At 45.7% G+C, this 25,558-nt stretch overlaps 1 protein-coding gene and 2 long non-coding RNA genes across 11 annotated transcripts in view; 2 read left to right on the top strand and 1 right to left on the bottom strand.

Moving 5' to 3' along the window:
- LOC127601833 (uncharacterized) overlaps positions 1 to 6,857 on the top strand; it is a 108,415-nt gene extending 101,558 nt beyond the window's left edge. For both annotated transcript variants that reach the window (XR_007962650.1, XR_007962648.1), the window contains exons 5-6: positions 6,475 to 6,645; positions 6,722 to 6,857. This is a non-coding gene — a long non-coding RNA (uncharacterized LOC127601833). The remainder of the gene's footprint in view (positions 1 to 6,474; positions 6,646 to 6,721) is intronic.
- On the bottom strand, positions 1,168 to 16,247 carry LOC127601830 (uncharacterized). Of its 8 annotated transcripts, XR_007962644.1 has the most exons (6): positions 11,556 to 12,186; positions 8,408 to 11,444; positions 8,261 to 8,322; positions 6,718 to 8,191; positions 6,540 to 6,617; positions 1,168 to 2,129 (listed from the first exon to the last, which is right to left on the bottom strand). It is a non-coding gene; the product is annotated as an uncharacterized LOC127601830 (long non-coding RNA). The 8 variants fall into 8 exon arrangements; XR_007962643.1 differs by adding an exon at positions 15,985 to 16,247 and having other exon boundaries at positions 6,718 to 11,444; positions 11,556 to 11,617; XR_007962642.1 differs by having other exon boundaries at positions 8,261 to 11,444.
- Positions 16,248 to 18,319: 2,072 nt separating this feature from the next.
- On the top strand, positions 18,320 to 25,123 carry nr2f1a (nuclear receptor subfamily 2, group F, member 1a). The gene is made up of 3 exons (XM_052067464.1): positions 18,320 to 19,930; positions 20,999 to 21,526; positions 24,825 to 25,123. Exons 1-3 carry the CDS (start codon positions 19,495 to 19,497, stop codon positions 25,097 to 25,099), a joined length of 1,239 nt encoding a protein of 412 aa, XP_051923424.1. The 5' UTR covers positions 18,320 to 19,494; the 3' UTR covers positions 25,100 to 25,123.
- Positions 25,124 to 25,558: the final 435 nt, after the last annotated feature.

Below are 25,558 nucleotides of genomic sequence, written 5' to 3'. Positions count from 1 at the left end.
TTGCAATCATTAGTTGGCTTTGCCTGCAATGAAGAACGCTTATGCTTTCAATAAAGATTTATCCTTTATTATTTACTCACATCTATAATCATTATATGTTCTTCATTATGTGCTCACTTTTGCTTGCTGTACCGTGTGAGAAGTTAGGGTCGCAACCACCTTTCCGAGGACGTGGCTGGGAAGAGATAACTGTTAAGACTAAACAGCGAGCAAGGCTGAACCGTGAATGGAGACATCAACACCAGCTGCAACGGGATGTTTGTCTATTTTCACACATGTACGTAAATTGCACTCACATACACACACATAGTCAAACAAGTTCAGTGTGTGTTCAACAGCCCCCACCCTTTAGGTTGGACACACCTATGTAGTGGCTTTTCCCAATAAATGAGGAGGTGAAGGGGGAGATCGTTAGGGTTCCGTGTGGAGAACTGAAACCGAACGCTTCTCCTCGTTCCCTCCTGGTACCAGAATCGAGTCTCCTGTCTCCTCCTTTTGGTTATTCTTGAGTGTCAATTTGGACCAACCTGACACTCCATGTACAGCACTTTGTATGCAGCGATGGCTGTTTGAAAGTGCTCTATAAATACTCTTGACTTGACTTGACAAAAGAACCATTGTGGAATTTGCTTTCTTTATCGGAAGGGTACCAACAGCTTTTTACTTCTCATTGTTAGCAATGCAAAGCAAGACATGCTGCAACGAAAGCTATTGTTGACGTAAGGGTAACAATATGGTTTTCATGAGCTCCAATCTTTTGCAGGACTCTGCCTTGCGACTTTTGCAGTGAGTGAAGGGGCTTGACCAAGTTGTCAAGAGTACATAACTTTGAGGCAAGTCCCTTCGCTTCATCCCTCCGTCTTACGGTTTGTTTTGGTGTGTAAATGAGCGCGGCTTATGTGTATCATGTCTGCGGCCTGCACGGCGCCTCCTTGCCAATCGATTCAAGGTGAGAGCTGTCGATTAAACACCCCGAGCCGCGCTCTAAACTTAACCCCAGGGTGAGCCCAACCAACCCTTTGCGCGCACACACCCGCACCGACCTGTCATTCATCAATACCTCCACCACAGCCCCTATTGATCCCCCCACTCACCCCCTCTTCCACAGCCAACCTTTTTCACCCCATGCAGGGCCAACATGAGGGTCAAGACGATGTTCATGCAGGTTTAATTTCTGACAGATGTACAATAGAAACGATGTTATGATTTAACTCTTCCGGCGGCCGTGCGTTCTTTGATTTAGCGCCCCGGGATGAGGGATGAGTTACAGCTTGACGCGCACTGTCTGCCTGGGCTGCAACGGTAGGCAACCCCGGCTCATAACTCAGCTGCCAAATGTGTAGTTAGTCAATCACTTGATCTGTAATCACAAATGCTGCCAGAAATTACATGAGTGATGAGCTGTAATAAAAGCACTTACTTTTCCTGCTCTGTCTCTTAAGTGTTATTGGCAGACCCCTCTCTCCCAGGAGGCCGCGGCTGTGAGACAAAATCCCGATATAAACTGCCTCATTGGTCCCTGTCTCACTCTCTCTCTCTCTCTCTCTCTCTCTCTCTCCAGCGCTCTCCCTCTCGCCGCTGTACTGTACGCGCGTGGATATGGGAGTAACTACGCATGCAAATTTCTTTTTGACATTCCTCCCTCCGTTCTGGGATTGCCTTGCTTCGGGAAAAAATGATCCTCACTCGAGTAAAGACAGCCATCCACGCCTCAATCATTTATAATCTGTAATGTCTGCAGAGGTGCAAGAAAACACAATTCACCGAGGAGAATGCTCTTTACACGCACTCTGGCGCATGTCGTCGGCCCGGTAAAATGGATCGCATTTCGCCAAACGGTTTTTCCACCTATTCTTGCAGTTCTTGATAAGTTCACGCTAAAAATTGTTGTTTTGGTTTCCAACTTCACTCGCTGGGTAGATGGGTGGATTTTGAGAAGATCGGGTTGCTTTTGTCCAAGGTTGTTTTCTTTATTTAGGCCCAGAGTTGAAGGTGGCCACCATTTTGAACAGGTGTACTGAAGGAGAACACTTTTGGAAAACATTGGTGGTGGCTGCATGGATCAGTGGGTTGTCCTCCTGATTAGGGGCAGGGAGATCTGGCTTCAGATCCTGGTCAGGAAGGCCAGCCTGTCCACAGAAAATGGTTTGGTTGCATCAGGAAGGGGATCTGGTGTAAAAACTATGCCCAAGATATCATGCCAATGATTTGCTTTGGCAAACCCTGACAGGGGAACGTCGCTTCTTCTTCTCAGAAAATGTTGGTCATGAAATTATTATTCATTCATTCATTCATCTTCCTAACCGCTTGATCCTCACTAGGGTCGCGGGGGGTGCTGGAGCCGATCCCAGCTGTCTCCAGGCAGTAGGCGGGGGACACCCTGAATCGGTTGCCAGCCAATCGCAGGGCACACAGAGACGAACAACCATTCACACTCACACTCACACCTAGGGACAATATAGAGTGTTCAATCAGCCTGCCACGCATATTTTTGGAATGTGGGAGGAAACCAGAGCACCCGGAGAAAACCCACGCAGGCCCGGGGAGAACATGCAAACTCCACACAGGGAGGCCGGAGCTGGAATCGAACCCGGTACCTCTGCACTGTGAAGCCGTGCTAACCACTGGACTACCGGGCCGCCCATGAAATGATTATTTTTTAGAAAACATCTTTATTGATCACCTTATAAGGCACTTCTTGCTAGCTTCAACTCACCAGTGTGGGTAATTTTTATCTTGTGTTGGACCGAAATCTTGACCCAATTTGATAGGTTAAATCCTTCACCCAATGCAATGGATCCAAATAACCCAGCCCTTATTTCACCCAATTTGGCTTCTGACCCAACATTTTTCCGATTGTTGTAGCTCACCGAAGATTTCACGGCCATGACGACCACTCACCTCCACCCCCGCAGCCTATTGCACAACGTTCCACGGGACATTTTTATTGATTATGGAACCCCTGTAATAATTACACATTCTTGTATGCACTATTGATCAGGTCTATTGATGAAATGATATTTTACAGGAGAGGTCTGATGATTTGATGCACGAGCCGCATAAATCTCCCCTCGCAAGCAGCAGCTGCGTCGAAACTCCAACTGTAAAGTGATTGATGCCCACGCAAGTAAACACGCACAAGCGCTTCTATCATTTCTATCTGTTGCTTGAACACATCAGTAATAGTCGTGGGTTAAAGATGGACAGAAATGTAATCATTTCCATATCTTGGGTCCATCCATACAAATGGATGATTGCAGGGGATGACAAGTGCTTTCCAGCCCAGTTCATATGATGTGGAGCTTGGTTGTTTATGAAGTCAGGGCTCCATCTTATCACGATTTGTATTGTCGGGCAGGGCTGAATCTGCATGGTGGTAATAGATTCGGATGTGGTTCAAATGCCCTCCAGTCAAGGCCAGACAGAGATGAATGCGGGATATTGTCCGCAACCTGCTCTATATGAAGCGTGGCTTTGATGTTTGTGTTGCAGGCCAGGGAGAGTAATGGACAGCTGGATGGTCAAATGCGTGGAAATTATGAAACTTTCCAGTGCCATGAAATCATATTCTCGCTTCGGGCAGTGTCCTTGAATTTGCAAAACTGCGACTTTTCCTAGAGGCTAAAATAAATAAATAATCTAAAAGAGTTGTAAAAGACATGCATCTCTGATTTAAAAAAAAAATCTATGTATATTACAAATGTTTTGATCACTGTAATATGTCCCAAAACCTTTTCCGGTGACATAAAACGGCAGGTAACATGTTTTGCTGCATTTTATTTTTGTAAATATTTGATTAGAAACTAATGTCTGCTTCATTCTGGGCCTTTTCTTTTTCATATAATTCCTCTAAAACATTCATTCATCTTCCGAGCCGCTTGATCCTCACTAGGGTCACGGGGGGTGCTGAAGCCTATCCCAGCTGTCTTCGGGCAGTAGGCGGGGGACACCCCGAATCGGTTGCCAGCCAATCGCAGGGCACACAGAAACGAACAACCATTCGCACTCACACTCACACCTAGGGACAATTTAGAGTGTTCAATCAGCCTGCCACGCATGTTTTTGGAATGTGGGAGGAAACCGGAGCACCCGGAGAAAACCCACGCAGGCCCGGGGAGAACATGCAAACTCCACACAGGGAGGCCGGAGCTGGAATCGAACCCGGTACTTCTGCACTGTGAAGCCGACGTGCTAACCACTGGTCTACCGGGCCGCCCTCCTCTAAAACAATTGGCAGAATTTGGCAGTTTCCCTTGAAACACGCACCAAAAGGAAACCAGCAGCAAATGTGTACGCATACTCGTGCCTTTTGCAGTGCATTATCACCTTTTGATCTCACAATGGGAAAACAAAGCATACACTTAGGAGAAAGAATTTATTACTGGCCCGATATGCTCCAGGTTAAAAAGCAGTAGATTAGACCGCGTTTCCATTTTGGCAAGCGTTTCAAGAGAATGTTTTCTTTTTGGGGTTTTCGGCTCCATTCAGAACCACTTGGGGGTACTTAAAAAAAAAAAAAAAAGCCTACGGTGCACCACTGACGGCTGTTTTTCACATTTGAGTTGGCCAAAAGGGACATGGGGAAACATTCATGTTCAAGGGGCCTGCAAAACTCAAAAAGCCGGGATACAGAGTTAAATCGCTGGCCCGATCAAGATTCCCCACCGTCCCCAGAGTAGCTACATATGAAAAATGCTGGAAAGCCTGTCTGGCTTCGGCCTGCTTTGGTAAGGAAATTGATTGTCAGGAGTGATTTGTTTGATCAGAAAACCTGTTGGATCCAACCCAAAATGTGCCCCAAAATTTTTTTTGAGTGCTGTTCGAAGAAATTAGCATTTACGAAAGCACTTGCCATAAAGTACCGTGACGGAATAAACCGTGTTGTGTCGTTGGTAATTTCATCTGGGCAACGTCAATTTTCAGCATTGATCAGAATCTCTACAACTTCTTTTAAAATATCTCCCTCTAAAACATTTATTATACCGGATACAGTAGTTTGATTTTTGATTTTTGAGTTTCCACTCTTCAATCATTATTTTATCTCCTTTATTTTCATGGTTAATTGAATGCTTGCTTGCGTCGCGCATGATTGATAGAGTACGGAATCTATTCATGCAGCATGGCGCATAACGAAAAGCAGACTGCTGACTTTCAACATATAACTACTTTTGTCACGCAGCTGTTTGAAATGCTAATACGGAACAATACAGCCAGTGTGCTCCCCAGAGCTTGAGCTAGAAGGCAGAGCAAGGAAAAAAAAAAAAAAGAACGTTTTTAATCTGAACAGGAAGCCCACGCTGGCGATTCGCTGTGACACCGTGATTGATATGAGTGAGTAGTGTATTTACCGAAGCTGACGGGATAGGAGAAAGACAGTGTTTTCTTCCCATCCTTGCGCTTATCTCCCTCCATAAATCACTGACAATGGGATGCATACTAAATGCGAACGAGCAAATGTTGTATGGCTCGGAGTCGGGCAATTCCACTTTGACCTTTACATTTGGCATTGGTCACTGATGCTAAATGCACACCCTGACCTTCCTTGACCTTGGGGCTACTCATATTTGAAGACCGTGAAGCATAACGCCGGCGCAGAAGGCATACAGTGTGCTTTCAACGCAAAACGCTTCTTGTGCTGAACGCAAACCAATCGATCCGAGCCGTTCTCGTACATTCGGATCTGGCGCGCCTCGTGTGATGTATTGTCATGAAATGTCCCGAATAAATGAGGAGACAATTTCCTTTCTCCCAGTCTCATCGGTCTATGTCTTTATTGCTCTTATTCCATTATCCCCTGCCCAGCGGCGCTCGGCGATGCCCCGTGTCCTTGCTAACCTTTGACTCCAGCCACTGCTTGAAAGGTTCTGCACTTTGCCCTCTCCCATTTGACCTGTCTGAAATATACCTTTATAATTGCCCCTGTCACTATCAAACGCACATACGAGCGGGTTGAGGTTGAAGCCTGCCCGGTAACCTTCTGGCCTTGTGTTCATCCATTCTGCTTGGAGCCAACAATCCCGTACTGTATTAGTCTGCATGTCAGCGTTATTGATGGCACTCTGGAAATATTTTATTGGTCAGTCACCACCTTTGACTGGGGCAATGCAAATACTAACTCCCCTAAAGCCTCCTATTGACGCGGATATATATATGATCAGATGGCTAATTGAAGTATAGATTTAGAATGGGTGGAGACAACGACCGTTTGGATTTGAACACCGTGGGGTCACCGTTGCTTTTTGCACTTTGCATGTGTGGGATCAATAGGCGAAAACACATATCGAGCGCCTTAAAATGGAAGCAAGACACTAATACATGGACCGGCGGGTGTTTTGTCTAAAAATTCTCGATGAAGGCATCAGAGCCTATCTCGATTTTTGCAAAACAAAAATTAAAATACACGTAAAAATTGCTAAATTGTCTCAACCTATCCCCCCAGCATGTTCCCTCAATCTCCATACATGTGTTCATCAGAGGGAGCGTGGCCTGCATTGGAGCACCCGCAATTAAGATAAGACCAACCGCAGCTGGACAATTACCTGCCAACGAAGCTTTTCTGGAGGCACTTCAGAACATGGGGACCCCTGAGAATAGATGTACCCTTCGTTGAACAAGCCCTTCAAGAGGGCGAGAAGAGCAACCGAGGTATGAAGCATGAGAGAGTTGAGAGGTGCGGAGAATGATAGAAATTGAGAAAAAGACTTTGTGGGGTTTTACCCAGGAGAAGCTGTCTTTGCACGGGCATGTGGCAGAACACCGGGATGACCAGTTGTCTATTGCCAAGCATAAGCCGCAGCCCAAAGCTTTGGAGACACGGCTGCATTGATCGCAAGGAGCCGATGAGATTATCTTGCAGCGGAGGTTATTATCACGGATGTTGAACGATGTCACCGCCTAAATTCTGAGAGATAGGTATTTGCGTTAAGGTTGCGCAGCCGTTCCCGGGTTGAAGTCTGTCATTCATTCGTCATTTATGAGAGAATGGTATTCACAAGTTTTGTGTTTAACAGAGAAGAGAATGGCTTGTCTCGTGAGGTCATATACATTTAAACCACGGGTGTCAAAGTCAAGGCCTGGGGGCCAGATCCGGCCCCTTAGGTCATTTTATGTGGGCCCACAGGAGCAAATCATGTGTGTCAACTACTGTATCATGATTCTTGCCGAAATCTGTACTGAAATGTCAAATTGTCATGGGTAATAAATAACGTTGAGATTTTGCACCCGCCCTCCGAGGGAAGCCGTTAACTCCGAAATGGCCCGCGACAAAAAATGAGTTTGACACCCCTGGTTTAAACGATGTATATTTCATGGACGCACAGGAATATTATTAGGACATTAGCAATTTCAAGCAATAGACTACACTTTACACTTCTACAGTCTCCAAACTGGTTGGGTAGAACATTTTAACAAGAGTCACGGTGTTACCCTGCTATGATATCTGATACCAAAATGCCCCGCAGGGCAGCCACAGCAAATCGACAATGGATTAATGGATCTGGTCTTGCTCATAAATCTCCTTGGGATTGGAAACCGTTTGAGGACAGTTAGCCTGTAGTGCTGTGCTTAATGTTACCGCCACTTTGGGTTTCCCATCGTTCAAAGTAGCGACAGGCTAGTAAAGATGTAGTAGCATCTTATGGCCGCGCTAAATCAGCAGATGTCAGGAAAGCTGCCTTGTACGGCTCGCTTTGCTTGTGAGCCATGATATCACGTATTTGTTTCGAAATGACTGGCTTTTCTTCACACATACGACTAACGTGAAGCCACCGGCCACCGAAAAAAGATGCCGGTCGGACGTGCCCCGATTCATCAGCGTCAGCGCACGCTTTCCAGCTCGTGCACTAAGGCCTTACCATAGATCACGCTGGTTAATAGTTTGCTGTTCCCGCAGGTGTGTCGGGAATAGCGGTAACCGCTTCCATTAGTGGCGAGAATGGGCCGACCGCCTTCCCCCCCTTTTCCCAGACGGCGCTGTCATTACCCATCCATTGTGAGACCTGGGAGGGATGTGTAAGTACGACAGACTTACGGCTACCTCAGAGTGGCAGGAAGGTCTCCGCTGGTTCGGCAGCGGTGGGGAGACGGCGGCGTGCACTCAATGCCAGATGGGGTGGTCGAGATCAAGGGGAATGGAGAAGCCCTCGGTACGCCATAGCACCACCCCTTCGCCCGTACGTGAGTAGAGTGCCGGCTGGTCGACGGGGAGGGTGATTCGCTGCTATTTTTACAAGAAATGGGTTGATTTGTCTTAAGCCATTACCGTCTATTACAGCTGTGAGTCTTGGAGGAAAAGGTGGGAAACGGCAGACGCTGGCATTCTACCTAAAGAGAAATCAATGAAACAAATTAATCCTTCGCAGGCTGCGGTGACACAGTAATCCATCATTCAGGGGGCGCTTTTACGCACTGAATCAGTGAGTGAGGCAGGAGGATGGAGAGAGACTGGGGGTCGGGAAAGGCGGGTGGGAAGGGAGGGGAGGGAGGTGGGGGGTGGGGTGCGCTTGTTGGTTGCGAAGGGGTGGGGTAAAGTGGGGCCGATGCCCTGCGGGACCAGGGCAGACATCCACACTCCAAAACATAGCCGTAACCGTGGGTGGTGGCAAGGAATCAAGGAGCTTTGAAGACTTTTTCTTTTTCGTTTTTCAACATCTTTCAGCCGCCCGTGGACACGGAGAGCTGGAGGCTTGAGGCAGTGACACAAACAGAATCTGCTAATGGTGTCACGGCTATAGCTTAGACATTTGCCTGTACGCCTTTTCCCCCCCCTACACGTTTGTCTGCCGCTCACTTGCGCCTCCGACTTCAAGCTGATGGCTGTCGGTGGGAATTTGTTTGCGGCGCCTCGTCGCTTATGTCCACTGGACGTGCGTGCAGGAAGCTAACCATGAATGCCCGACAACAAGCACTTAAAAAAAAAAAATGAGGAAGAACTGGAAATCAAAATCAATCGTTTTGACCAAACGTGGTATTCATTTGATGCTATTTCGAATAGTAAACCTTGACCTAGCTTGCGTTCCCAGCACTTTCTCCCAGTGGCTGCATCTGCTATGTAAATAGTGTGACATCATACCGCGGGGGTGTCCTCAACAAGAGGAACAAGGAAGACTAAATGGAGGATGACAATGGAGAACTCTTGTTTTCTTGCTTCTCTGTATTTTTTCCTTTACTTGCAAGCATAAGACCGCGGTTCTTGCGTCGGTTATGACGGCTCAACATCAACCAATTCGCTGAACCACACTGTGCTGAAGTCTTTTGATGTTGTTAGGATGCTCGCGAGTGTTCGTAAAGTACTGATGAGTTTTTTTGGTTTCCCTTCGCAGCTTTTGGGAATGCAGGCGTGAAAAACTGAAAATGAGAAAACCTGCGCTGATTGAACGGTAAGGAAAACAACAAACTCAAGAAGACCCTTGTGTACGCTACGTTTTTATTGCAAAGTGAAACTCATTTCAAATATGGACTCCATGGCATTCCTGATTCGTAGCGATATCCAGATGTGACGGGGATCTCAAGGCCCAGAGAAAAAAAAAATAATCCTCAAGCATTTATCCTTTTAATAGAGACCCAACCCTTCGTACGCTGCAACCATTGCTCGCCACGTTAGATTTTAGATTCATCAGCAAGCCTTTGAGGAAACATTCCTTACCAGGCCAAGATCGGCATAGCCTCCGATGACGCTCACGATATAAAATGAGAGCACGATTCCGACAATGGAAAAAGAACAAATTCACATGAAGAGATTGAGCTTTTTATTTGGATCGCAGTTGCTTTTCATACTGCGCCTCGGCTTCTTTTAGTGACGCCCCTCCAGATTGAACGTCGTTGTTTTTATTAGAGCCGTGTGTGGTGCGACTCCAACTTCGAAGAGAGGGTTAACGTTTTGGGAAACCAGAGTCATGCCGTAAGGAACGTTCATACACAAACACGACGACGGAAGTCATTATTTGCCACGTCACCGCCGTATGCGATGTGCCACTTACCTTAACTAGCTTCCTCGTGCAGGATGACATTTATTATACCCTTAAACAGTTGCAGGTGTTTGCACGCTTTGGGATGGCATGTTAGAAAATCTGAGCGTGCGGCGGGAGGCGAGATGAGCAGAGGGAGAAGGAGGAGAAGGAAGCGAATGAGATGGGAAATAAAAGGGGGGGTAGGGTTGACGTTGGGTGAAGATGGGGCAGCAGACATGAGGAAAAGGAGACAGAATGACCAGAGGAGGCCTGTGAGGAAAGGGCGGATGGGGGGGGGCTTGCAGTTGAGTGGAGTGTGTGTGGGGGGGGCCGGGGGGAGGGGGGCAGAGGATCCGGTGGGGGTTGATGTGAAACGATAGAAAAATGTGGGGATATTGCAGCAGAGTGGATGCTGCGAGGGAGGCAGAGTGAGAAATGTTGCCGGAAATGCTCGAGCCAGCAGTGTGTGTAAAAACCACACTGCAACATTTCTCATCCTTGACATCACTGACAAGCTTTTCTCACACACACACACACACATTCACATGGCGAGCTAGGTCGTAATATCCACTCGATCGTTTTGTTTTCTTCCCCTTGTCTAAACAAGCGGGATGTTTAGGGGAAATTAAATTTTAGCTCATGTTGTAATCCTTAATTCCAAAATGTATTCGTTTAAAGATTCCCACAGCACTCCCAATAAACGATGTTGTTCTAATGAGAACTTTACCCGGCCCGTGGAAGAGGCTCGGCGTAAAAGTGGGGGGGGAGTGTAGTGCCCGGTGACATATCACGGATACGAGGCGAGTGGAGGAGGACGAGAGATTGTTGTGGAATGTTGGCGCTTGTGGTCAGAACTCGGCCATCCCATTTGTCAGGGCTTGACCCCGACTCTGAGGTCAAAGGTCACAGGGAACATCTGAGAGAAGCTGATGACATGGAGAAATGGAGCAAGAGGGAGAGAGAGAGAAATGAAGTAAACACATATAAGGATTCTGTGAGAATGTTTTGCCTTCATTAGTCTCACACGATTCATATTTGTAACAATATCACATTGATTAGAAAACATTTTGGGTGTTACTTAAACTAGTGCAATGTACAATCAGAACCCAAGCGTGCCCACATCCGTCCACCCTTATTACTCTTATTCATTTACTGTAGCAAAGTTTTTGGGTTTTTTTTTTGGTTTGTTTTTGTGGTTGTACCAATTTAAAAATCATAGTCCAAACAGCTGTTAGTCGATGTCAGAACAACCACAATCATCAACATATTTCGCAATAACGACGACTCCGACAGTGTCAGTCAAAACCGAGCCGTGTGTTCTTCATAAAATGCAGACCTTTGATATCTGGTGGGCGTAGAAATACAGAGCCACTTCACCGTGCCGCTAGCTCACAGCCCGTAGCCATAAAGTCCATCTCGCCCCCGCGTCGGTCCTTGCGCCACACTGACACATCCCCTCCGTGCTTCAAAACACCGGGCAGCCATGTTGCTCACCGCCTGTGAGCAGACAACAACACACAGTCACAAATCAAGGGTGAGCTGAGCAGGTAGATGGAGCGTGGCTAGCCGAAAATGGGCACACACACACACACATGCACACACACACACCTTGTATATCGGGTTACTTTCAGACTCGACTGTGAAAGACTGGCGCGTTGCTTCAATACACCCTGTAAAATAAACACGTTTTTAATTAAATGTTTGTTCTGCCAGCAGCATCCCACCTGATTAAGTCCGCTAAAAAAAATAAATAAATAAAAGAAAGAAATCAAACGGCCCCTTGTGTCGAGTTACATTCTTAAATTGTCATTCTTTGGCCAGACACATCAAACAGGTGTTATGAATAATTTATCTTAAGAGTTTCACATTGATAAGGTCACAATCTGCCAGCTTTTGGACACTAAACACAGGCAGCCCACCTTCACTTTTACACGCGTGCCCTCACACACCTTTCCAAGGCGAAATACAAAATCACCCCGGAGGCCTTCGTCATCTTAGCTGACACAAGATGGAGGACGGTCATCGCTCTGTTTTAAATGCTAATCTCACCAATTTGGGGAGTTGCTGATGAAATCTTGGCACACCGGTCGCCTTTTCCGGCGTGTTTATTTTGCCTTGGTGGAAACCGAATGCCCAAGTACAACTGAAGCATCAGCCGCTTTATTAGGTACACTTGATCTGACGCGCAATCCAAAATTCATCCTTGGCAATCATCAAAAATAATAATAATAATAATGTCACACATGGAGCGGCCCGGTAGTCCAGTGGTTAGCACGTCGGCTTCACAGTGCAGAGGTACCGGGTTCGATTCCAGCTCCGGCCTCCCTGTGTGGAGTTTGCATGTTCTCCCCGGGCCTGCGTGGGTTTTCTCCGGGTGCTCCGGTTTCCTCCCACATTCCAAAAATATGCGTGGCAGGCTGATTGAACACTCTACATTGTCCCTAGGTGTGAGTGTGAGTGCGAATGGTTGTTCGTCTCTGTGTGCCCTGCGATTGGTTGGCAACCGATTCAGGGTGTCCCCCGCCTACTGCCCGGAGACAGCTGGGATAGGCTCCAGCACCCCCCACCACCCTAGTGAGGATCAAGCGGTTCGGAAGATGAATGAATGAATGAATGAATGAATGTCACACATTTCACCAGCGTATTAAATGAATCACACTGCATTGAGGAAGTAGATTGGGTTGGAGTAAAGCTGCTGAGGGCTCTTTTATTTTGGTTACTCTGTAAAAAGTTCTGAATACATTAAAAAAAAAAAACAATTAAAACTGAGCTAGATTTTCTTTGTCAATATATTAACGTTCTCGGTTCATTAGAGCAAGCTACTATTATGGGCACATGTATTAATATTGGCACGTGTTCGTATATATATTTTCTGCAATTGCTTTTATTTGTAATTGCCGACTGTTGTAAAAAAAAACGAACTAAATAAATAAAAAGCAATTTCTCTGGGCCGTGAACAAGACTTGTCATCAGTCTGAGCTCCATCACACTCATGGTTGAGCTACACTACATTTGCAATTAAGCTCCTGCTGCGTGTTGGTTTTGGTGGGTAAATGAGAGGTTGGGGCGAGGGGGTGGAGGGTGGGGGGTGCATGATGCACTTGTGATGTAGTTAGTAAGCAAAAAATGTCAACAGCAAGGCCTGGTGATGAAGCGTGATGAGCATTGTTAAACAGAATCACTGATTCCGATGGATCTTTCAGGTTGTCGTTCATTCCCAAATCAATTTTTTCCAAAAATGAAATCAAATCATCGTCAGGAAGATTTTTATTTATTTTTATTATTTTTTTTAGATGTCCTCCCAACCAACCTGATCTTGTTCCCTCTCTTCCCTCCCAAATTGCACCAATTACCCAATTTTTTTTTATCCTTCAAATTATGATGCTTATTTGTGGGCATGCATGAGGCTAATCTGGCCATTTTTTTATTATTTTTTTGGCTGAGCTATATTTCTACTGTGTGTTGTCAGCTAATGTGTGGATGGGATGAAAGGTAATCTGCGTGCAGAATTCCTAAAGCTCTCTTATCCTTGTTGAATTTCTTAAGAATTCCACCTTTGCCCTCCCGCTTCCCTTAAAATAAATTACTTGAAGGGCGAGATGCCTTCACGCCCACCCCCTATTCCCCACCACCCCGCATTTGTCTTTCCCTTTTTTGTGAATGGTTACTATAAACACAGTCAAACTTATTCTTACTTCATTAATCCTTTCAGGTTCCTTTTTTTATGTTCTGCTTCACTTTTCCTACAATAGTCCAGTGACGATTGCTGTGCACGTTGCTTGTCAATGTTTCCAATTCCTTGATTTCCCCCGGCTAGACATGTCGCTTTTGGTGTGAGTTGGACAAAGTTGGTGTTTCTCTGCGGTGTTTGCACAAACCGCTGTGGCGTGCGCACTAATGGAGGTGGCCATCTTAGTCTGGGAAGCAATTAGCACACATTGCTGTTAGAAATGAGGGTTGGCGAGCAATAAAGCCATTGGCCTTAACGTTAACTTAAAGGCAACCTTAAACCTAATTGACAGAGGCATTGTTTTTATTGCCCTCAATTGCAGAGCCCAACCCCACCCTTTTCTGTTACGGAGATGGTGATAATGATGCGATATAAAAATTTAAATTAAAAAAAAACGTATGCCTCTTGAGTCTAGACAAACACGTTTAATCGCATGAGATTCAAAAATGGATCACATAAAATGATTAGGTCATGATGGATGGATAATGGATTTTTTTTGGGGGGGGGGGGGGCGGAGGTTACCACATAGTTGCACTCCTAATTGCCAATCCCGGTGTTGTCGCTGCCTGTTAAATGCCGCATGTGGTGTTAAATGTCTGGACTGCTCTATTTCTGACCAGTGGTCAGTTTCCATTCAGACGATTGCATGATGCCTTTTGAAACTTGCTGACCCTGAGAGGAAGAAAAAGAGAAAGAAAGAGGCTGCAGTATAAAAGGCCATTTGAAATGACCCCTCCCCCCCATCTCCTTTCACACCATAATGAGCAGTTTGAGGATGAGATTTAAGCAAAAAGAGGCATGCACTGATATACACACGTCTTCTTTTCTGTAGACGACTTCTTCAAGCAATAACATATTTGTATTTCCTGAATTTGAAATATGTATATTTACTGATGTTTTATTTTTGTTTCATAAGCATTGCACTAGAGGTTAAAGTTTCACGTGTGTTTAAAAGGAACGTCTACATATTTACTGTTTGTTATAATGCATAGAATGAAAATTAGCCACATTACAAGTTTTAAAAGGTAAATAATGCGATCTTAAATGCAGGACACTAAACTAAATTGCAAAACATTAATTGTAGTCCTTAACATGACAGCTACCATTCTCATCCATTACAAATCACTGTGACATTTATCGATTCGGGTTAAGTTCAGTTGAAATCAAATTAGCCGTTTTAAAAAGATACCATCAAATGAATGGCATGACCAAATCACAAGTGGCTTTAGTCGCCCAAACCGAAAACGTGGAAAAAGTGACGTAAAGCACTGCAACAAGTGAGCGTTTTTGGCAAACTACTTGATGCTCTAAATAAGTTCCAATCATACTGAAAGATTTTGATACGATGGCAGCTGTTAAAAAGTGACCAGGGGGTCAACTAGATGTGGCCCTAATGAGCCCGAGGTCCAAACACATACACACACACACACACACACACACACCTCGTGTGCGCATAGACTCACATCAAAGTGCAAATTATTGTCCATCCATCCTCAAGCATTACATTACTGATTACGTTTAACACTAAGGTAATTTATAAAAAAAAAAATCCAGTCAATGTGATCGAAAAGAGGATTCGTGTATTATTATTTTTTTAATGTAATCTTTGTGGTGGTGTTTCTATGGGGGGGGGGGGGGGAATGCACTAGTGACCTGAACGTCTCATCTATAACCTAGTCTTTCAGTTATATTACACCCGAGACTGAGTCTGGGCATCAATACATCATCTTAGATGTGACCACAACACACTCTCATAAACAAATACACACACACACGCACACACACACACACACACACGGCGTCTAATATTAGCATCCAAAACTTGAAAACGTCACAAATCAAAAAAAGCTGTAAATATAAACGACTAAATGTCCATTTTCATGGCATTAAGATATTGTCTCGATCACGTTTTGTTCCCGTCGGAGTACTAATTAAATGACTTGGAAGTGTTTACAGTACCTTTATAAAATGCACAATAAACATGTCCCTTTGTCGCCTTTTCTCTCAATAAAATGAAATAGTCTCTCCAAACTGCAAGTTAACCTGACCTTAATTGAAAGAGCTTCCTGTGATATTATCCTTTCCTAATTAATAATGCATCACTGATAAATTACCAAAGGCGGGTGTTAAAGTGGAATTACGCCATCCTCCGCGGTGGCGGTACAATCTTGAAAAATGGCCACTTGAGCGGAGCGGCACTTGGCCAGGCACGGTGTTAAAATAGCACCCATTCGTCCTCCTTGATCAGCCTTTTAATGCTTTGACGCTATCGCGACGTGCTTATCGATCTCATAAATATCAAATAACCTCGCGTGCAGGTGAAGCGCGCCACGTTCCGAAGGGGGGGGGGGGTCCTCGGTGTCTAAAAAGGCCGACGATTTGGTGTCCTCGTCCGGTTTGGGCGACCGGCATCCGAGCCCCGGTCGCGGTTGATCACGTTGCGGCAAAGACGCGCTTGTCCACCGGGTACAAAGTTCTGGAACGAGTCGGGGTACGTGCAAGGTTTCCGATCCCGCCGCCTGCTGAATTAAACTTGGCGTTGAAACGCAGCAACGCAGTGCAAAAAACTGGATAGATCACTTGCCTTTTGTTTTAGTTTTCTAGTTTTTTTTTTTTTTTGCAAATGTCACGAAGCCGGTGCTCCATGCAGAACGCCATCGCCGGTGCTTCTCCTCTCAATGCCCCGCTGTGGTCCACTTTCTCCCTTTTTCCTTCCCCCAGCTCTGCTCCCCATTCGCTGCCCCTCCGTGTGTGCTCGCCTCCTGTCCTGCACGCGAAAGCCCCTTTTCTCTCCCCCCCACCCTAAAAAAAAGAGGGGAAAAAAACAACCCCAATATGTGAAGTTAAATCCGAATGATACACTTGCATGAAGAAAAAAAAAAGAAGAAAAATATATTGTCCGATTTAATCTGATTGGTTTCACCTTTTCAAAGCGCTGCAGACATCGCCGGGGAGTTTTCATTGGAGTTGTCCGAGACAGAGACAAGGAGAGAGAGCTCTCTTGTCGAGTACTTTAAAGAAAGGGAAAATACAAGCCATCCCTCCTATGAGCTTCCAAAGGGGCTCACTTGCATATTTAAGCTCCATTTATCGAACAACATGCCCGCACGCTTGAAGAATTCTCTGCAAGGACTTGCCTTTATTTGATTTTACCTAATTTTATGATGAAAACCAATATTAACGGATAGCGTTCCCCTCCTTCACTGTGCAGTTGTGTTTAAGGCGATTTTCTTTTTTTTTCGTGTATATTCCACTCATTATCGAAACGTATTCTAATTTTTATGGAGTTTTGGCTCCTCTTCACCACTATGATGCACTCCTATCATTCTCACACTATTAATAAGACAGGTCAAAACACGATCAATTAAATGTTCATTCGCCATGGAAGCCTTTAAAAACACCAAAACAAACATTTGCTGTTATAAATCCATCTTAAAATGACTTGTGCATTCGCTCCTATGGAGGTTGTAATTGTACAATGTACGCTAGATGGCAGCGCGATCCATTTTTTCTATTTTTTTTTACTCACAGGAGGGGGGGTGCAGGGGGGAGAAAGCCTGCAGAAATCCTCACACAAAAAGCCGGAATCCCCATGCAAATTCCCCAAATAAGTTCACATGATTGTCAATGAGCGTCATTATGAAGACATTATGTGACACCGGCGATGTCATTAGTCACAAGAAGGGACCCGGCTAATTGCTGCAGCAGCCCTCCCTCCTTTTTTTTCTTCCTAAACGCCGACATCTTTGCATACCATTCGTGTAACGGGCGTTGTTTAAATGAAGAATTCTTCTAATTGCGTTCTCTTGTGTTTCTTTCACAGTACAATGTAAGTTTTCATCAGCCACACCGGAGCGTTTCCACAGCGCGTGTACCGCAATGCGCATGCCGAAGCTCTCCCACACACGCAGGAGCTCCCATCCTAAGCATGACACATTTTGAAATAAAGACACCAGCCCAAGACAACCCGAGACCACCACTTCTACCCCACACTTTGAGAGGATTATTTGCAGAGGGTAAAAGCTTTGTCTCCCTTATTTTTTTACCCCCTGCCCGCATGTTTTTTCTGCCATTCAATCCAGGGGTTCCTCATACGTCTTTCTCCTTTTTTATTTTATTTTATTTTTTGCCACAAAAGACGAGCCATAGTAATCAGGTTTTAAACTAAATGGCGGTGAAGGAGCGAGCGATCTTGATGTAAATTGTGTCTGTCAAAAATATCGAAATAAAATGTAAAAAAAAAAAAAAGAGAGCCCCTAGTGGTGAAATGACACCGCTGCAAAAAATGTCCACAACCGCGCACAGTGGAGCAGGTTCGACGGAAATGATGAATTGGACGAATAGATGAGACACAATTAAAAAAATAATAATAATACATTTTTAAAAATGAGATTGAGACCTCCTTGACAACAAAAACAGTGCCATTTAAATAAATTTTTTTTAAAAGGAATGTTGTCATCCAAGCGTGTTCCAAATGAACATCCTGCTATTAGAAATAACTGCATTTTATACATATATATATATGTATATACATATATATATATATATATATATATATATATATATATATATATATATATATATATATAATAGAGACAAAACATGTGATTTGAACGCGCCATCTCTAAAACGGTACACTTTTTACAGCGCACAGAGCAAGAGGAGGACTCCAACCAATGGAGAGCGAGAGAGGGCTTGGCTATAACCTCAGCCTCCCACTCCTCTCTCTCTCTCTCCCTCTCTCGCTCTCTCTCTCACCTCTCCCCCTCCTCCTCTTCCTCCTCCTCCTCTATGCGGGGCTCTGGCCAGTCAGTCGCCTTTGATTATCAGTCTCTAGCAGCCCCTCTCTTGGCTCCTTGACATGAGCACCATATAAGGCTCAGCGATCTCCATAGAAACGTGTCAGTTTCAATAGTAGTGTCAAAGTTCACTATATACAGACATTCGCGCAGATCCCCCCGTTTCGGAAACATTGCTCTGCAAGCTCGTCTACCTTTAAAGCATTTTTTGGGAGGCTCTCTCTTCTTTTTCTTCTTGCATATTCTACTAGTTGGGTTTTTTTCTGCTGCTGCTGCTGGCTGGCTGGCTGGCTGGCTTTTTCCTCCTCCTGTGATATCTTTTCTCCGTGGCTCCAGCTGGAGGAGAGGTGAAAGTCTTCCACGGCGTGGACTCTAATCGGCGGCTGCTCGCCTCGAGAAGATGATGATGATGATGAAGATGACCATGATCTTTATTTAAGAATATAGACAAATCTGCAGTTGTTGTGCTTGTGTGTGCACGCCGCGCGTGTGTGCTTGTGTGTGCGTTCGCTGCGCTGCGCACACAGCGAAGACAGACCGGGAGAAAAGGAGAAAGGAATTTATACACCGCAGCACTTTGGATCCGGCGTCTTTCCGTCACAAGAAGGTTTTTTTTCTCCCCTATTTATTTATTTATTTGTAGAAATACTCACTCGTGTGAAGTGTTTTTTTTTTCCCTTTGTGGCTATTTTTTCATCAAAGTGGGTTTTTTTTAAACCCCCAACACGTCTGGACTCGCCTTTTCCTTAACACGAGTGGGGATTCCTGAATGGCTCAGTGCAATTTACCTTGGAACTGGCCTCCCGATACTTGCATATCGTGATCGGGTCGTCCCTTTCCAGCCGTCTCCCCCCGCCGCTATTTTGAATCCATTGACTTCCACCTCCTCATCTATGAGATTCCGTGCACCGATTTGACTTTGCGGCCATCAAGCAGAAAAAAAGCTTTTTTTTCTCCCATACACGCTCCAGAACCAGCAGCGACCATTTCGCTCTACAGCACTTTCCGGGGCCGAGATATGGCAATGGTAGTTAGCGTGTGGCGAGATCCGCAGGAAGACGTGGCCGGAGGACCTCCGAGCGGCCCCAACCCCGCAGCTCAGCCGTCGAGAGAGCAGCAGCAGCAGGCGGCGTCGGCGGCGCCGCATACCCCGCAGACCCCGAGCCAGCCGGGACCCCCGACCACACCGGGCACGGCCGGGGACAAAGGCAGCCAGAACTCGGGTCAGAGCCAGCAGCACATCGAGTGCGTGGTGTGCGGGGACAAGTCGAGCGGCAAGCACTACGGCCAGTTCACCTGCGAGGGCTGCAAAAGTTTCTTCAAGAGGAGTGTACGCAGGAACTTAACGTACTCGTGTCGCGCCAATAGGAACTGTCCCATCGACCAGCACCATCGGAACCAGTGCCAATACTGCCGACTTAAGAAGTGCTTAAAAGTGGGCATGCGGCGGGAAGGTGAATATTTATTTTGAGACCTTTTTACACTTGCTGCCGCGTTGAAGACGAGCGGGGGGGCTTTCCAAATTTGCACGCTCGCTCCATCCGCGGTGCATGTTTTCGAAATGGACGGAACCACTCGAGGGCTCGAACAAAGCACGCCGTTTGTTTAGATTTCCGCTGCAGTGCAAACACGATTGAGCCAGGAGGCCGAGTTCATCGTCGTCGTGGTCGCCCCCCCCCCCCTCCTCATATATGGCACATGTACGAATGACTCCACTCTTTCTGTTTTGTTTCGAAAACGCACATAGAAGCGAATAAAGGCTCGGAAATGCGTGTGGACAGAACGTACACACAGCCGGGTGTCTCTTCTCCCCCCCACCCCCTTGCACCTCTCAGCTACCAGACGGCTCACACACGCTCAATCATGGCCCCGCTCAACTTGACCCCTTGTGCCGTCGTTTGCCTCCAGCGCACAAACCCGTACGAACACGTCAAGGGGGGCTTTAATTCACGCCAAACGTCTCGCCATTGAACGGGTGAAATGTTCTAGCCAGGCTGGGATGCCCTCTCGTGTTGTTGCACTCGCGTGTTATTAATATTCAAAACCGACGGCAGGAATCCTTTTATTTCCAAGTGATGCTTTGATGTGCGTGAAATTCAAAAACGGCACAATTTAGAGCGAGAATTATCAATCTCGGCTGCAATTTGTTCGACTGCTACAAGTAGAAGTATCGTAACGTACGTATCGTATCGTAAGTATCGTTATATATAAATGTGATCAACGGCGTCAGTTCCAATTAAGGATTTTTTTATTTTTATTTTTGAAATAACAAGAATTGCCGTAAATGTGGAATATTTCCCGTAGGGTGTTTGGAAGCGTGTATGTGACATTGTGGACGTTTAAGCCGTTTTCAATGACATTTCCGGTTGTGTTTTAGTTTGAAGTTCGCAGCAGCGATTTCACAAAACATCGAAACACACACACACACACACGCAGTGAGAAGCTCGTCGTGCACGTTGCCGGTGAACAATGTTTGTCAGTCCTGGATGCACATTTCCTCTTCTTCTCTTTCTTTTTGTCAGCGGTTCAGCGAGGACGAATGCCTCCAACCCAGCCCAACCCAGGCCAGTACGCGCTGACCAACGGGGACCCCCTCAACGGCCATTGCTATCTGTCCGGATACATCTCGTTATTGCTGCGGGCCGAGCCCTACCCCACGTCCCGGTACGGGAGCCAGTGCATGCAGCCCAACAATATCATGGGCATCGAGAACATCTGCGAGCTGGCGGCTCGCTTGCTCTTCAGCGCCGTGGAGTGGGCCAGAAACATCCCTTTCTTTCCCGACCTGCAGATCACCGACCAGGTGTCCCTTCTCAGGCTGACGTGGAGCGAGTTGTTTGTGCTTAATGCCGCCCAGTGCTCCATGCCCCTTCACGTGGCCCCTCTGCTGGCCGCGGCGGGCCTACACGCCTCGCCCATGTCCGCGGACCGCGTCGTGGCTTTCATGGACCACATCCGGATCTTCCAGGAGCAAGTGGAGAAGCTCAAAACCCTGCACGTAGACTCGGCAGAGTACAGCTGCCTCAAGGCCATCGTGCTCTTCACGTCAGGTGGGTAGCACCAGAGCGCGTGCTCGCGCAGGGGGCCCCTCGTGGCCGCGCGTCAAGTCGTCAACACAAACCAAAAAAAAAATGGAACTTGACGACGCGGTTGGCGTTCACGTGGGATACGTTTGTCTTGTTAACGGTGAGCTCCGAGATGCGTTCTCCTGTCAAAAAAAAAAAAAAAAAGAAGTGGCGTGCGCACACAACGCCTAAAAATCGCAATGGGAATCTATTCCACGCGAGTTTCGAATTTCATAAGCCGCGGTGTGTGTTTATTTTGAAGAGAGGACAAATGAGCGGCCGTAAATGCTCAGTACACACATGTCAAGCAAATGTGCCCGAAAGGTGAAAGAGTCCATCAGTGCGTGACAGCTGGCACGTTTGTAACCACAAACACGACAGAAAAATAATCCATTAGGGGAGGGGGGGAAGGGAGGGGGGATGGTGTAACATTTCACGAGGCTGATGTGTCCGGATGCATTGAACTGCTCACACCGTGCGGTCAAACATCGTCCGTCCGAAAGAGCTGCACTCTTTTTTTAGAATTGTTGTCTTCATATATTATTTGAGAAGATGAATCGATCTTGCAAAACGTCCCGAGGAAGGAAAAAAAACACAAAGTTGAAACTCACACGGGCCTCAAACTTCTACTTGAACTCAGTCACAAGTTTTTGCTTCAGAGGCACACTTGTTTCCAAAAAAAAAAAAAAAAAGGAAAACAAGCTCTTAATCTTGTACCGTTTATTTTTAACTAATCGCACGTGGGGTGCGTTATTCATTTCTTTTGATCGTGTATGAAACCGAGATTATGATCGCGGATTAAATAATTAATTTATTAGATTATGTAATTCAACATTTTAAAAATTTAATCGTACCCAATAAAATGGTTCTCTAGAGTGAATTAAACGGCCGTTGTTTTGTACTGGTAGCCTACTCGTGGCACTATTATATTATATTATATTATATTATATTATATTATATTATATTACGACTGAAATGCAAGATCTGTGTCTACGCTGGATTTGAAGTCACTAAATCGTCACAAACACGTACTTTTTCCCATTTCACCGAATAAAGCATATCCGCACATCAGTCATGCTAAACGGGATAAATATATAGACGATAGCCAGTATACCACAAACGGGATGTAGCATCACGCGTATTCGCTATTTCCAATTTGTGGATTGTTTCCTGTTTTTTTTTTTTTTGGTGGCGACTTTTCCACCTCAAATTAACGCATTCGAAAAGACGGAACGTGTCCATGTGAGAGGTTGTTTGTTGGTTGGACTTGATCGTGCGTGTGTGTGTGTTGGGTGGTGGTGGGGTGCACCCAAAAGCAGGTTGCTGCTGCGTGGCGCTTTGCCAGGAGCGACGTGGATTATTTGCCTTAAATAAATAACCCCTTTGCCGTCACTATTTGATGCATAAATAATGGTGGTCGTGTTTCAACACAGTTGACTGACATCAGCCCCTTATTGACATGTACACTGGGCCTTCACTAAACTGCATAAATAGCTGGTTTGCAAGTGTGGCTTAGTGTGTGTGTGTGTGTGTGTGTGTGTGTGCTCCCATGTCAGGGTGTATCGTTGGAGTAGAGTGCAGTACACACACACACACACACACACACACACGCGCACCTAGGCCTGATTGAGTATTTAGCAGTGTGTGCAGCTTTCCATGCAGACGCATTCATCTCTATCCTCCACTATTGTCTCTTTCTTTTTTTTTTCTTTAATCTCACCTGCGTTTCATTGTAAAGGACCAAAAAATCTCGATTGGATGGAGTTAAAGCATATTGGCTGCTTTGGCTTTAAAGGGACACTCAGCCTTAATCCGAAAGGATTTGCATACATGCTTCTTTGAGCGGCCTGGCTAAGGTCACACTAAATCACCCCGAGATCGCAGGGTTGCCCCCGAGGTTCACAAGGTTATTGTGTCTGGGCCACAACTGAGTTATAGCCCCGCAACTCACCAAGAGGCTCAAAAGCACAGCCCCAGCATCCTAGCTTTCCCCCCCCCCCCAACAATGATATGTGTCGTGTGCAAAAGCGGCTCATATACGCCATCCAAGACACGTATGCCGTGGCACCTTGTCTTCAAACCGCTGGTTCTATCTCCAGTTGGAGTTAGTTCACTTCAACAGAAACACAACACGGATATTTCAACAGCTCATTCTTGCACTTTTTTTTTTAAATGTTCTCTTGAAGTGACTATTGACTTTCTCTTCTAATAAATGTGATTGCTTCGAGCGGGGCCATGCAATGCCATAGGCTCCCCGGGTTTGGATGAGGGCGGGGGAGGGGAAAAAAAAAAAAAGAAAAACAGGCCAGAGTGGTCTATGGAGAGAAGAGGCAAAATGACTTAACAGCTTACTGCAGAGTAATTAGGTCACATTACAAGCAGAGCAATTTCACATTCATCAGGACCGTTTGGGTTTCCTTAAAACTTGAATCTCCAGAGTGCAGACATCAAGAGCATGCCGGCCTTTGGGTCCTCTCATGCTCACCTCACTCCAAAATGTCAAAAATAATAATAATAATAATCACACGTTTCTGCACGCTTAACTTTTGCTCTGTTCTTATTCGTTACTGTGCGTGCCATTTTTGTTGAGGCGACATGAATGACAGTTGCACCGGCTCAGTGTGATGCAGCATATTTGTGCAATGCACTCCACCAAGTCAAGAAGGAGTCATGCCGAATTGATGACCGGAGTGCTCCTGACAGGATGTTTGCCAAAGCTTTCTGCTTCACTTGAGACTAGCTGGTGGTCCCGGGGTGTGCTTTTAATGCATTCAAAAAAAAAGGATCATTGTTGTCTCAATAAATAGGATGATAAATTAAATGTTTGAATATGTATTTTCAGAAATGCACAGCAGATTTTTTTTTTTTTGGCGTGCTCCTATTATTCGCAATGGAACATTTACGTATTAGACAAATAGAACTCCACCTGCAAACACAAATAATTCACGGGGAAAAAAACCCCGATGTCGTTTTTTCTTTCTTTTAGTCGGACGTCATCTTGAAACGCTTCCCCTCGAATTAGGGTGTGTTTTTATTGGGTCGCCGAGTGAAATACGTCAAGCAGGCACGCACTTGTCATGCCAAGTGTTTTGTTTTCTTTCCAAGTTTTGCTTTTCCATTTGCTTCGCTTTATGCCAAAATATGTATTTGTATTTGGAGTTCATTTTGACTCATGCGTATCTTTTGCTGCGAAGCAACGAGAATATTTACGCCCGCTATTGAAAAAAAAAAGTTTGATGTCGGGGTGCTGACCACGCGCTGTGCTTTTGGCGTCGCCCCGCAGACGCTTGCGGCCTGTCGGACGCTGCCCACATCGAGAGCCTGCAGGAGAAATCCCAGTGCGCCCTGGAGGAATACGTGCGCAGCCAGTACCCCAACCAGCCCAGCCGCTTTGGCAAACTCCTGCTGCGGCTGCCTTCCCTCCGCACCGTGTCCTCGTCGGTCATCGAGCAGCTCTTCTTCGTCCGCTTGGTAGGTAAAACTCCGATTGAAACGCTCATCAGGGATATGCTATTATCCGGGAGCAGCTTCAACTGGCCTTACATGTCCATCCAATGATGCTTGTAATGACACACACATACACACATACAAAAAAAGAGAGGACAAGGACCAAAATTCAGCACCCATCCTCTAAGAAGACTATACGTATCAGACTTTTTCTTGACAACTTTGGAAGACCTTTGCCCCCCCCCCCCTCCCCTCCTTGTCTTCTGGGACCGAGATGGAATATGTACAGAAAAATATTGGAACTGGACTTTACACCTGTGTAAATCCGTCCTCACCCTTCAAGAACAATGCTCGTCATTTTTTGTAACATACTAGTCTTTATTTTCTTTTCTTTTTTGTAAGAAAAAATGCAAACAAAAGGAAAAAACATCATATGCGCAGTAAGAAAAAAAAAGAATCAAGACTTAGCGGGAAAATAATGTTTCCAAGCAATTATAAAGAATTTGTCCTGTGTCTATGTACCTCTCTCTGTTTTGTATTTTTTTCTGGTTCTAAACCAGGCTTTCTGTG

The sequence above is a fragment of the Hippocampus zosterae genome, chromosome 6 (assembly GCF_025434085.1).
Source record: "Hippocampus zosterae strain Florida chromosome 6, ASM2543408v3, whole genome shotgun sequence".
Lineage (NCBI taxonomy): Eukaryota > Metazoa > Chordata > Actinopteri > Syngnathiformes > Syngnathidae > Hippocampus > Hippocampus zosterae.
The sequence above is the reverse complement of the archived record's forward strand: the minus strand, read 5'-3'. Positions and strand labels throughout refer to the sequence as shown.